Source organism: Bubalus kerabau, chromosome 1 (genome assembly GCF_029407905.1).
Source record: "Bubalus kerabau isolate K-KA32 ecotype Philippines breed swamp buffalo chromosome 1, PCC_UOA_SB_1v2, whole genome shotgun sequence".
Lineage (NCBI taxonomy): Eukaryota > Metazoa > Chordata > Mammalia > Artiodactyla > Bovidae > Bubalus > Bubalus kerabau.
In genome coordinates, this window is record NC_073624.1 from 88,519,311 (window position 1) to 88,533,692 (window position 14,382).

Sequence of the window (14,382 nt, forward strand, 5' to 3'; positions counted from 1 at the left end):
AAGCAGTGAGCTGTGGGATGGGGATGGGTGGGAGGGAGGCTCAAAGGGAAGGGGTATACATATATCAGGACTGATTCAAGTTGTACGGCAGAAATCCACACAACATTGTAAAGGAATTATCCTCCTATTAAAAAATTAATTTTAAGAAAAGAAGAAACAGTGGGCTAAGGATGTTATTAATTTGTTTTTAAAGAACTATAAGAAATAGCAGAGCTGAGATAATTGTGCAGAAAGAGCTTTTCACAGAGAATACTTTAGGTTGGCCTACACTAAACTGGGTAAAAGGGAGCATGAAATACACCATTTGTATATTTCTTCAAGGTCATTAAATGGACTGTGGCATTTGAAACCTGTGGTACCCTGTTCCTTTGAGAATCAATGCATCAAAGACAGTTTAATTAAAACAAGTTTAAGAAACACAATGTCCTTTGTAAAAAAAACTCCTATTTTTATATCTAAAGGACAAGAAACTTGCCTTTGAATTGAAGGTAACATATTTTGGCGTACACATATCCGGATTTGTTGAATTAGAAATTGTTGAATTTAGCTCTGGAACAGAAGAGCCAATTTGAAATTTCTTGTAGATAACCTGGCATTAAAAAAAAAATAAAGGAGAAACAATCAAACTTTATCAAATAAAGCCCAATAATGCATAATTATTATGTAGCATCGTACTATGGCAAAACCAGGCCAACCATTCCAACCAGCACTTACCACAATTAGGAAAAATACCATACAGCTCAAGGAAAATCCACTAGTATAGCCAAGATAACCTAAAAAGAGTTTAAAGAATGATTATTTTATCCATCACCTCTTTCAATGCATTATTTCAAGCACAGTTTAGGGTTCCAATAATATCCATACACGCTAATGTGAATATAAGATTTTCTGTTTGATAGGGCTACCTTATTTGGCAAAAAATGGTGACTTTAAATTAAAACAATACAGTAGTATGTGCTTTGATTCCAGTTCTTCCTGACACACTAGAGAATGCAGATTTCCAGAGTCCAGGGGAAAAGAGCCTCCCAAATTTGGCTATAGGTCTCTGCTGCTGTATTCTAATGAATTCCTATAGCCAAATCCATTTACTCCTTGATCCATTCAATAGTTCTTGATTATGTACTTATTGTGTGCATACTGAATATGCACAGAAGAGATGAAGTGATTTCTAGGGATAAACTGAGCACCCAAGGCACTCGACCTTGTTCCCCTTAGAATGCCTGGGAGATCTCTGAGCACCATAAGCTCCAGAAAGGCAGAGTTAAGTGGTCTCTGGGGGCTGCACGGTGCTCACCTCTGGGGGAGAAGAGTCCTTCTCCACTGGCATGAAAAAGAGCTATATATACACAGAAAAGCTTAAACAGAGACTCAGAAACCAGAAAATTAAGTAGCTTTAAAGAAAAAATCCACTTACAGGCCTAACAGAACAGCTACAGAGGTGTGGTAAGAACTTGAGATGTCTGCCTCAAATGAGCCCAGAATTATAAGGAAATGCATTTCAGTGGCATTGGACTGGATAGAGGTCTGGCTGCATTATTTCACACATGAAATTTTCATAACATCAGGGATTCTTGTCTCCAAATATAAGCACACATGCAAAAATGTCAAAGCCAAGTGGATATGGCTTAGTGATCATCTACCACTTTTCACTTCTCTCTCTCCCTTCAGTGAGGCAAATCATTGAGACTGGTTAGACTCTGATCGTTTAAGACTGATTCATAATATCAATTTTTGCCTGTTCAGTACTCAGTCCTGACTGACTCTTTGCAACCCCATGGACTGCCAGGCTTCCCTGTCCTTCACCATCTCCTGGAGCTTGCTCAAATTCATGTCCATTGAGTTGGGGATGCCATCCACCCATCTTGTCCTCTGTGGTCCCCTTCTCCTCTGGGTAAAAATATAAGCCACTTTCTGTCTTGGTAATGGCTATGAAATTCTGTCCATCTAAACAATCAGAGTGTGTAAGACCTTCTATGAGGAGAATTCCATTTTTTGGACTTTGGGCTTTTAGACAGAGCATTTTCTGCTGCTGGCCCAAGGACCCCCTTTACCCTTCCATGGCTTAGAAGAGGGACTGCTTACAAAGTCACATATGAGCCAGTGTTTTTAATCCCCTATTAAAGTCATGCCTCATTAATACTTACAATTTATTATTCAATCTTTACCCTGCAAGTCAAAGTAGGGAGCAAAGTTGTTTGTTTTTATTAGGTTTCTGATTCATCTGAGTGCTGTAGAGACTGTGATAAAAGCAAGATCTTACCTAAGTTCTTCAAGAGACACAGAGGGAGAATTATGCCAAAGGTAACTAGCACCACCAGCAGGCGGCCATCCACGTACCAGGCTCTGGAAGGCATTTAAGCAGATAGCCACATTTTCTTAGAAAGCGACTTTTTTTCTCACAAGTAAAATTTCACAATATTTTTAAAAATTAAAAACATTTTTTTTTAATGGTAATTATTATTCGATTTTATCCAAACACTTTAAGCCAACCACTAGTCATTTACTATCATCTGTCTCTCCATGTGACCGAGGAAGAGATACTTCTTTTCCCCTGCTCTCCCCGACTGGCTAAGTGTGCCATTCCTCTGAATTATTTATATGACTTCAAAGCTGAATGCACACATTACATTTTGTCAGCTTACAAATTGTCTTATCAATTATTTAAAGAGAAAGTTCCTTTTTGCTTGGCTTGGTGAATATCGTCAAAAAATAAGCCACCACAGGTAGGTATTGCTTACTCCCTAATCGCTTGTATTTGACCTTGAATCCTGATGCTAGAACACTAGGAACTCTGGCTTCTACAATTCTCCCTTGAAAGAAGACAGAGAAACTAAGACTAACAAGAACTGTTGAACAAGAGGTAGTCAAAACACAACGGTGTGCCAAATGCAGAGGCAACATTTTCCAAGGTTAGCTACATCTTTAACGAGGCTGGCTCATGTCAATTCTGCTCCCAAAATGTTCTGTCTCTTCTTTAAGGAAGAATTTTGGGTCTTAATTTTGCATGTTCTATTTCTGCATTAGAAATACTCCATATCTGTTCTATTTCAGAGAAACTAGATGTCGATTTCAAGCTCTTGGGAAGTTGCAGGACTTAGCGTCTTTGGCACGGCTGATGAATCTATCTTTTAAATGCTCAGATTCAAATGGTTCTCCTTGCTTCCTTCATTTATAAACCCCCAGAAACAACAAACCAAGAAAAAACAGCCTAGGGAAAATTCTGTTTCTGCAGTCTTCATAAAACAAAAACTTAGGTTATTAGCCCTCATTTCAATTAAAAACATTTTAGTTATCTTTTAAACAACAGTCTAACTTACGAAAATTCCTCTTCTTTTCCCATTAGAAATTTTATGGCAGAAGGTAGCTCATTTTTTACTATGAAGAGGTAGCTCAGCATTGCTAGAAGAAAATGAGAACATTTTTAGAAAGGAGATACTGAGGCTCATGTTGCAAGCTATACAAAGGTCACCAGACTGTCTCTAGACTAACCTTCAGTAGGACATAAAGATGGCTGTAGACACTGTCCAAGTACCCCTGGTTGTAAGTGTAACTGGTTGTAAGTGACTACTGTCTCTGCTTCACTTTCATTGCACAATTTTAGCAATGAGAATGATACTGTTTGAATTGTGTTAAAATTCATGTGGCCACCCAACCACTAAGATTAGAAAAAACAGTAATAACATTCACAACTTTAATGTGTAGAAAAAACAATCTTTTTACCTCCAGTGTTCTGTAGGGAGGTGGCTCCAAAGATGACGAGCTTCCCTGTGGTACCAAAGACCTGTTCTCCCAGCTTTTCATAAACCATGCAGCCTGTTTAAAAAACCATAGTTGAGAACAGAAAAAGTGATGAGTTACCTACATTAAAAATAGCCAAGATTTCACCATTCTATTGAATATTCCCCAAGTTACTGTGTCTTTATCAAAAATCATATACATAGTCTTCTTGGCTTTGTAAGGATTAAGGCATTCTCATTACAAACAAAAACAACTTGTTGACTTTTAAAAATGTCAGACATGACCACCATTTTTTTTTCAGGTTGGCTACAAAAGCATTACAAGTAAATGATTAGGTCATAAGCCTTATTTTTATTTTAATTATCTCAAAAATCTCCCTACTTTACTGGGGGGAAAGTCCCACTCTAATTTTATTCTCAGGTCTAGTGTATATCATTAAAATAAAAATTTGTTTTAAAAATAAAAACCCTGATGGCTGGGAAGAAAGGTTTCTTTTGAATGAATTACCTGAACTGATGAGGCTAACAAGGAATAATAATATTCCAACAATGCCTTGGGGGTTCTAAATATAATAACATAAAAACATGTAATAACCACGACATTAGAATTTTGATCTTTATTTCAGAGATTTGACACTCACAAAAGAAAGCATCAGATAATACTTTCGAGAGAATAATTTGGCTATAGCAAAATTGTAAAGTCTTCAACTGGCTCATCTGAACAAATACTAAAATGTTAAACCATTCATTAAAAAAATGGGTTTATGCTTCTTTGTAACAGTTCAGCTCACATTTTTCAAAAGGTTCACAAAAAGAAATTGGGTTAGACTATAATTAAACTTCTGTTTATTCTTTCATAAGACTGATGTTTAAACTAGACAATGGTTAGATCCACAGTTTATTACAAAATGTTCCAGTTAAATGGAGTCATCTATATACAGTAATGGTTGGCCAATGTGGTTTTAGCTAACGTAAAAGTCAAAGTATTACAAACATAATCCAGTGTCCCAGGAATAGAAAATAAACACGTCAGGTATTACACTGCCCAGAGAACTTAAAGTCTTTTCACAGCACACTGACGCCCACATTGCTTGGGAGTCACATTTTCTCCTTGGAATATGCACAAAAGAGAATGAAAGCTCTGTTTACTTTTAAAACCTTGGAGCCTATAATATAAAAGCATGGGATCCTTGGTCTGAATTTATAAACACTTGAGGAAAAACCAAGGTCTTTAAAATGAAGTTATCTTAAACTAGAAAAGCAAGTATATTTGAGGGTTCTCTTTAAATTGCAATGTTATTTGCTTACTATTCATAACAAGCTCATTTATATGTTCCTGTATCTACTAAGTAAATACCACTATAGGTCTTCCAGTGACAACAGGTCAAAGTACTGCTTTTCTTTAATAAACAAGTTGTTGAACAGGGAGAGTATCATTTGTTCAAAATGTCACTGTGAGAATTTATCACTTTAGCTTTACAAACAGCTTACCTGTTTCCTTTGAACAGATCAACAGCAGGTTGATTGAATATATAGACAGCAGTGTTACTGAAGTCAAAAGTACCCTAAAGCAAAGAAAATAAGTCTTGTGATAACTATAAAGACTCTGACCTTAAAATGTAGAAAGGCCAAGGCTGATTAATAGGTTAACACTATTCACTGATAGAATCCAAATACTGGAACCTATTAGTCACACCCTCCTTAACATCTTCAATAAAAATGTTCTACCAAGTAAAGAATTGCTCATTGGACTGTAACTCCAAGAATTCAAATCTTTTATGTAATTCTAAGCTTAAATATAAATGGCACTCTGGAATCATTTCAATTGAGGTGACTTTTAAAACAACATTGTGAAAGAAAGCTTTTGTGGTCTATGGTACACTTTCTGTGACATCTGAGTGAGGAGGTGTGAGAAGGGAGGGGTGGGGGCTGGGAGAGGAAGGCATGAAGCGACCTTTAGGTCAGTGACGTGACTTCGGGCACCTTTCTTGAGGTCTCCCATTCCTAGACTCCTTGCCTATAATATAAAGGCAAATGGTGTCTAGGGTTCTTTCCATCTATTTATTCTATGGCTATTTTTGAATAAATTAAACCAATGAGATAATTCACTTTTTTTTTTTTTTTTTTTTTTTTCTCTCAGTGTCTCTTAAAAGAACCTCCTTTAATGGATGGGAAAATTCTGACAATCATCTGTAATAAAAAGACTTTGTTGAATGATGAACTCATGTTTTTGTTTTAGTACATCTGGCTCATTGCCGAACCTTCCTCAAGAAAAAGCACAGTTAAAAATGATGTGGGAGATGACACAGTTTGGAATCATTTGGTTAAAACAGACATAAGAATTGAAAATAAAGCTTATTTATTAATAAGAACAAAATTCCAGTCTCCTAGATGAAACCATTCACTTCCTGATGTTGGGAAAAATGTCCCGGAAACAAGGCATTTGTGCAATTGATTCCATGTCTGAGTAGTTAAGGCAATTATTTTTCTGGCAAGGACTGTTGGGCAGTGCTTGGCACCTTGAGCAGTTTTCTCTGCAAGGGCCTCCTACCAGACCTCCCCACATCCCACGTGCCTGCTGAACCCCTGCTCAGCTGCCACCTCCTCAGGGGCCTTCCCTTGCCCCAAGCAGAAAGACAGCTTCTTAGCTTTCCCCTGTCTTGCAGCATTTTGTTTCGCCTATGTTTCAACCATGGGGAGATAAATGGGGGAGCAAAGACAGTCAAGGGCAGAGAAAATGAATGGCCAGAGACTGGCCAGGAAACATAAGAGAGTGACAGGGCTCAGCAGAGGTAAAACAAATACTGGGAGAAAGATCAGAAAACCTAACCCTTTGGGTGAAGGTACAACTGACCAGCTAATAAAGAGGAATGTATGTATGACTGTAAGGAAGGGCATCTGGATATGTATTGACTCAGATCTCGGAGGAAGAGGGTGAATAAGAGGGTAAGTCCCTTATTACTTATTCTGGCTGAGGGACATGAAAAGCTGAGAGCAAGCTTTTATTAAGCAATGGAGCAGTTTTGAGATAAGCAGTGGAACATGACTTGATATGCCACAGAGTAAGACACAGGACACAACTGTGCAATGATTTCTCTTTCATCTTGTAAGATAATATTTATGTTGAGGAAGCAGGCTTTGAGTTTCACTCAGAGTTCACTCACGGTGACACTGAAGCCTAAACGGCAATTTCCACATGCGCCTGTGCCAGGCCACAGCGGATTTATTTCTGTGTGGCACGCGCAGCTTGGGCTTCCCAACTAGGGGCTGAGTGGGCGGAACTTGACGATTAGCCATGTGCTCTTCTGGAGCGACTTTGTCCTCTGCTCAATTGACCCTCTTGGGACTGAGCTGGGGAGAAGAGTGCATATTACCACTGGCCCCGAGCTATTGAGTAAAGAGTATGACCTTTCAAAATACATACCTTGTAGGAGGGATAATTACTAATGTCTACCTAATTGCCAACATCCAATGGATCATGGAAAAAGCAAGAGAGTTCCAGAAAATCATCTATTTCTGCTTTATTGACTATGCCAAAGCCTTTGACTGTATGGATCACAATAAACTGTGCAAAATTCTTGAAGAGATGGGAATACCAGACCACCTGACCTGCCTCTTAAGAAGCCTATATGCAGGTCAGGAAGCAACAGTTAGAACTGGACATGGAACAACAGACTGGTTCCAAATTGGAAAAGGAGTACGTCAAGGCTGTATATTGTCACCCTGCTTATTTAACTTCTATGCAGAGTACATCATGAGAAACACTGGACTGGAAGAAACACAAGCTGGAAACAAGATTGCCGGGAGACATATCAATAACCTCAGATATGCAGATGACACCACCCTTATGGCAGAAAGTGAAGAGGAACTCAAAAGCCTCTTGATGAAAGTGAAAGTGGAGAGTGAAAAAGTTGGCTTAAAGCTCAACATTCGGAAAACGAAGATCATGCCATCTGGTCCCATCACTTCATGGGAAATAGATGGGGAAACAGTGGAAACAGTGTCAGACTTTATTTTTTGGGGCTCCAAAATCACTGCAGATGGTGGCTGCAGCCATGAAATTAAAAGATGCTTACTCCTTGGAAGGAAAGTTATGACCAACCTAGATAGCATATTCAAAAGCAGAGACATTGCTTTGCCAACAAAGGTCCGTCTAGTCAAGGCTATGGTTTTTCCTGTGGTCATGTATGGATGTGAGAGTTGGACTGTGAAGAAAGCTGAGCGCTGAAGAATTGATGCTTTTGAACTGTGGTGTTGGAGAAGACTCTTGAGAGTCCCTTGGACTGCAAGGAGATCCAACCAGTCCATTCTGAAGGAGATCAGCCCTGGCATTTCTTTGGAAGAACTGATGCTAAAGCTGAAACTCCAGTACTTTGGCCACCTGATGCGAAGAGTTGACTCATTGGTAAAGACTCTGATTCTGGGAGGGATTAGGGGCAGGAGGAGAAAGGGACGACAGAGGATGAGATGGCTGGATGGCATCACTGACTCGATGGACGTGAGTCTGAGTGAACTCTGGGAGTTGGTGATGGACAGGGAGGCCTGGCATGCCACGGTTCATGGGGTCGCAAAGAGTTGGACACGACTGAGCGACTGAACTGAACTGAACCTAATGGTTAACCAAAGGCCCTCAGCCCGGAAGAACTGGGTCTTCAGTAGCAAAAGAAAGATTCTAAGGAAACATCTGTTCCCCCAGCTAGGACCATGTGGTGTTCTTGTACCAGAAGCCTCTTTGCCTTTCTTTCGGGTGGACTTTCTTTGGAGATGATGCACTTGTATCAGGGCTTCCCCTGGTGGCACCAGTGGTAAAGAACCCGTCTGCCAGCGTAGGACATTCAAGAGTCTTGGGTTCGATCCCTGAGTCGGGAAGATCCCCTGGAGAAGGAAATGGCAACCCACTTTAGTATTCTTGCCTGGGAAATCCCATGGACAGAGGAGCCTGGAGGGCTACAGTCCACAGAGTCGTAAAGAGTAGACACCACTGAAGTGACTGAGCACGCACGCATGCATATCACTTCCTTTTCTTTTCCAAGTGGGAGGAAAGGGTTGATCAGGGAAGATTTTAGCAGGAAACTCAGCTATCTTCTTCCCCACAGTTAACACTGGCAAACTGAGGTCATCCCACAGTGATGACAAGCCCCTTGCTCCCATGTCTGAGAGCCATCAGGCCACACCTCCAACCAAATGACCCCATAGTAAGTCTGACAGCCAATCCCTGAAGACCCTTTTCTCCATCCCTTCCAACACATACATCTTCCCTTCCAAGACTGAAAGCTAATATAAAGCAAAAAGCTTTTTCTAAGTTGTCACTAAGAGGCACCTTCTGTATATATTAAAACTCTAAGACTGCTTTAGCCTGTAACAGAATCTAGCACTAATGGGACTAAGATTTAGAAAAATTCACCTCCCTATTTAGATTCTTAGAAGAAGTGATAAGGTATCTAATTAGTTACCACAGATCCCAGAATAGTTTAAGAGGCTCCAGCGGGAGTTGACGTCTAAAAGACAGACCAGGAAGAATGACTTGAGATACAAAAATGACTTATTTGAACATTTATTTTGAGCATAACTGTGCCCTTATTTGTCCAAGTAAACATCTGGACATATAGTTAGGTTTCCTGGAGGAGAAACATAAGCCGGTATTCCTGAACTAAGAGCAACAGAAGTGATTTGTGTCTTCCATTTCATCTGGCTGTCATATAAGCTTTCGTGCTGCTGTGTGTGTGCATGCTCAGTCGCTCAGTCGTGTTCAACTATTTGAGACCCTGTGGACTACAGTCCACAAGGCTCCTCTGCCCATGGAATTTTCCAGGCAAGAATACTGGAGTGGGTTGCCATTTCCTACTCCAGGGAATCTTTCTGACCCAGGGATTGAACCTGCGTTTCTTTGCATCTCCTGCACTGGCAGGTGGATTCTTTACCACTGCTCTTCCTGGGAAACCTTTCACATTACTAATGACTGACCAAAAGTTTTCATATGGCTGGGGCAAAAGCTGATCATTGAAAAAGACCTGTTCAATGAGAAGCAAACCTCAGCACCAGGCAGTTGTCAAGGTATGAACAGTCCAAACTGATGTTCAGCCTTGAAGAGGAGAGGATCTAGAACATGACTGGACACAGGCCCTGGGGAAACAGTGGAGCGAGGTCAGTCTTGTGAAGAATGTGGTCAGGAATTCTGAGAACCCTCATGCATCAGCGATACTTTGTAAACACGGTGCAGGGACATTCCACTAGATTTTGTGTCCCCTGAGAACCAAGAGGCTGGTTCAGATCAGATAAGTCGCTCAGTCGTGCCCGACTCTTTGCAACCCCATGAACCGTGGCATGCCAGGACTCCCTGTCCATCACCAACTCCTGGAGTTCACTCAGACTCACGTCCATCAAGTCAGTGATACAATCCAGCCATCTCATCCTCTGTCGTCTCCTTCTCCTCCTGCCCCCAATCCCTCCCAGCATCAGAGTCTTTTCCAATGAGTCAACTCTTCGCATCAGGTGGCCAAAGTACTGGAGTTTCAGCTTTAGCATCAGTCCTTCCAAAGAAATCCCAGGGCTGATCTCTTTCAGAATGGACTGGTTGGATCTCCTTGCAGTCCAAGGGACTCTCAAGAGTCCTCCTCCAACACCACAGTTCAAAAGCATCAATTCTTCGGCGCTCAGCCTTCTTCACAGTACAACTCTCACATCCATTCATGACCACAGGAAAAACCATAGCCTTGACTAGATGGACCTTTGTTGGCAAAGTAATGTCTCTGCTTTTGAATATGCTATCTAGGTTGGTCATAACTTTCCTTCCAAGGAGTAAGCATCTTTTAATTTCATGGCTGCAGCCACCATCTGCAGTGATTTTGGAGCCCCAAAAAATAAAGTCTGACACTGTTTCCACTGTTTCCCCATCTATTTCCCATGAAGTGATGGGACCAGATGCTATAATCTTCATTTTCTGAATATTGAGCTTTAAGCCAACTTTTTCACTCCACTTTCACTTTCATCAAGAGGCTTTTGAGTTCCTCTTCACTTTCTGCCATAAGGGTGGTGTCATCTGCATATCTGAGGTTATTGATATTTCTCCCGGCAATCTTGATTCCAGCTTGTGCTTCTTCCAGCCCAGCGTTTCTCATGATGTACTCTGCATAGAAGTTAAATAAGCAGGGTGACAATATACAGCCTTGACGTACTCCTTTTCCAATTTGGAACCAGTCTGTTGTTCCATGTCCAGTTCTAACTGTTGCTTCCTGACCTGCATATAGGTTTCTTAAGAGGCAGGTCAGGTGGTCTGGTATTCCCATCTCTTTCAGAATTTTGCACAGTTTATTGTGATCCACACAGTCAAAGGCTTTGGCATAGTCAGTAAAGCAGAAATAGATGTTTTCCTGGAACTCTGGTTAGGAAACAGAATTCTAGACCCCTGGACTCGGGAGAGACCTTGAGAGACTACCCTGCCCAGCTTTTCAGCCAGGATGGGAAACCTCTCTGCTCTGTGCCAACACAAAGGCTTGTAGGTCTGCCAGGTCTCCTGTCAGGAGACACAAGTACAACCCATCCTGGTTCTGGAAGTGCTGTGCAGTGGAACTGAGGCTGAGCTGAAAGCAGTGCTGCTAGCTTCATCCTGGGTCCCTATTTTACCCTCCGGACCTACTTGAATCGACTTGAAATCTATCCCCTCTTCTATCTCAAAGTCCATCTGACGGTGCTCATTTTACAATGCTCATTTTAAGACGGTGCTCGTTGACTTGAACATCTCTAGTACTTTCAGCTGTTCATCCATCCTTTTTAATGGCTGTGTACATGATGGTCTCACATTAGTTTTGGTCCAAAAAGTGCAAAGCACAATAAGATGATTAATTTGTGCTGTACACCCTGCTTCTTTTAAGGTGACCTATTTTGGTTTTCATTTTCATGGAAGCAGGTCACACTTTTCATTTTTATTGAGTTTCTGGTAGGAACTGCTGTTAGGCCAGTCTTCCTGGTTCCATCCTGTGCACTTTTTGAAAAGTCAGGTATAAGGGTCTGCACTTATTTTCATTACCTTTTATCTTTCCAGTCTCCCAATATTTTTTAAATTGCTGATCCTTTTTACTTATGTATCAATTACCTCATCCAGCTTCCTATCTTGAGTCTGCCTTCATCCAAGTCTTCACCCAAGAAAACTCAAGCTTCATCCTGGGTGTGGTTCTAACGCTGAATGGAACAAGACCGTCTGGAAAGTGGCCCCTTGTCCAGACAACTGCTTCAAGTAGACATCACCCCTGACTTCTCATCTACTCTCTCGTCCCTCGTGTCTAATTTATTGGCAAGTGTTTGATCATTTATGCCTCCAAAATATAACCCCAATCCATACACTTCTTTTTTTTTTTTCTATCTCCACATCCACTACTCAAATCCAAGCCACTATCATCTTTAATTTCTGGGCAGCTGGGATAATCTCTATGTCTCTTTTTTCTTGATTTTCTTGGCCTCCAAAATATAACCCCAATCCATACACTTCTTTTTTTTTTTTCCTATCTCCACATCCACTACTCAAATCCAAGCCACTAGCATCTTTAAATTCTGGGCAGCTGGGATAATCTCTATGTCTCTTTTTTCTTGATTTTCTTGGATCCAGCAGCCAGAGGAATCTGTTTTATTGCTTTACTATATGTCTCCACCACTGGACTGTAGGACAGGCCCTGATGGTTTAATTCACAGCCATGGCCTGTCCTAGGGCTTCCCTGGTGGCTCAGATGGTAAAGAATTCACCTGCAATGCTGGAGACATGGGTTCAATCCCTGGGTTGGGAAGATCCTCTGGCGAAGGGAATGGCTATCCACTCCAGTATTCTTGCCTGGAGAATTCCATGGACAGAGAAGCACGACAGACCACAATCCATGGGGTCACTAAGAGTCAGACACGAGTGAGTGACTAAGCATGCACTCATGGCCTGTCCTATTTACCTATACTTATAATATCAAACACAGGACATAGCAGACTCTTACCTAAGAATAAGTGACTTTACAAAGGTTAGAATCTCATTTTTAAGTCACATGAGATTCTGCCAAATATCTTACAAAAATCAAGGTACACTCTGTTTAAGCCAGTCCTGTGACCTGCCAGTTCACTCTTCTTAAAATTTTTATTGGCGTATAGTTGATTTACAATGCTGTGTTAATTTCCACTGTACAGCAAAGTGAATCAGTTATACATATACATATATCCACTCTTTAAGATTCTTTTCCTTGTAAGTCATTACAGAGTACTGAGAAGTATTCCCTGTGTTACCAGTTCATTCTTCAAAAGATAAGTTAGTTAAGCATGACTATTTAGGACATACTTATTTGGCCCATGGAGCAATATTTTCTGCAGTAATTGCACATAAATAAGCTATTTAGTAATTTGCTCTGGAATGATGTTTGCTGCTGTTGCTGCTGCTGAGTCGCTTCAGTCGTGTCCGACTCTGTGTGATCCCACAGACGGCAGCCCACCAGGCTCCCCCGTCCCTGGGATTCTCCAGGCAAGGACACTGGAGTGGGCCGCCACCTCCTTCTCCAATGCATGAAAGTGAAAAGTGAAAGTGAAGTCGCTCAGTCGTGTCCGACCCTCAGCGACCCTATGGACTGCAGCCCACCAGGCTCCTCCGTCCATGGGATTTTCCATGCAAGAGTACCACTTTTGAAACCTGGGATGAAATTTGTCCATTTTCAGTCCTCTGACAATATATTCAGAGACATTTTTCCTCTATTTGCTGCAAGAAAATTTTGCCTCATACGTTAAACAATGAACACCTAAACGTCTATTTTAAAAATATTTATCTGTCATTGTTTGAAACATTTATAGGACTGTGATTCTTTATTCTTCTATAATATATACAAAGATTATATGGCTGTTTTAAAATTTTTCATTTTTAAAAGTATTTTATGCCAATGAAATAGAAAGCTGTGACAATAAATGGAACCAACACTTAAGATGCTTGAAATGTTCTATACCATGGCTGTAGTGGTGATTTCACAACTGTATTTGAGTAAATTCATCCAATCCTACATCCTTTAATTTGAATTAGGAATTTTATAAGTTATACCTTCAAAAAAAAGAAAAAAGAATAAAACCCAACCTAACAACACTTTAAGGCAGATGAAACTATCTTTTTAACAGCCCAGCTATATAACAAGAAATCATATGACATCCTCCAACCGAGCATCAGAGCCCTTGAAAGAGGTGAAGATGAAGCAGCCGTCACCACTGTGTATCCAGAAATAGCTCAGATGGGGGTGTTCAAGGCTGCCACGCAGGTGAGGGCTTTCAACTCATCCAGGCCCCACTTCTCTCAAAAAAGACAGAACCCTTACTGACCCTCCCAGCATGACTCTCCTTGTCCTCTCCCTTGCCTGAGTTTAAAGCAATTATTCTCAAGCTTCGAGTCTATCTGAATCTCCTTGCTGCTGCTGCTGCTAAGTCACTTCAGTCGTGTCCGACTCTGTGCGACCCCATAGACGGCAGCCCACCAGACTCCCCCGTCCCTGGGATTCTCAAGGCAAGAACACTGGAGTGGGTTGCCATTTCCTTCTCCAATGCAGGAAAGTGGAAAGTGAAAGTGAAGTTGCCCAGTCGTGTCCAACTCTTAGTGACCCCATGGACTGCAGCCTACCAGGCTCCTCCGTCCATGGGATTTTCC

General features: G+C 41.0%; 1 protein-coding gene across 5 annotated transcripts in view; it reads right to left on the reverse strand.

Annotated features, from left to right (window-relative positions):
• The window catches only part of SLC38A1 (solute carrier family 38 member 1), a 75,834-nt gene that overhangs the window by 12,635 nt on the left and 48,817 nt on the right, over positions 1-14,382 (reverse strand). For all 5 annotated transcript variants that reach the window (XM_055581659.1, XM_055581632.1, XM_055581642.1 and 2 more), the window contains 6 exons: positions 5,229-5,302; positions 3,721-3,813; positions 3,318-3,399; positions 2,261-2,343; positions 715-773; positions 476-589 (listed from right to left, as the gene is read on the reverse strand). In XM_055581659.1, coding sequence (XP_055437634.1) covers positions 476-589; positions 715-773; positions 2,261-2,343; positions 3,318-3,399; positions 3,721-3,813; positions 5,229-5,302 — 505 coding nt within the window. The remainder of the gene's footprint in view (positions 1-475; positions 590-714; positions 774-2,260; positions 2,344-3,317; positions 3,400-3,720; positions 3,814-5,228; positions 5,303-14,382) is intronic.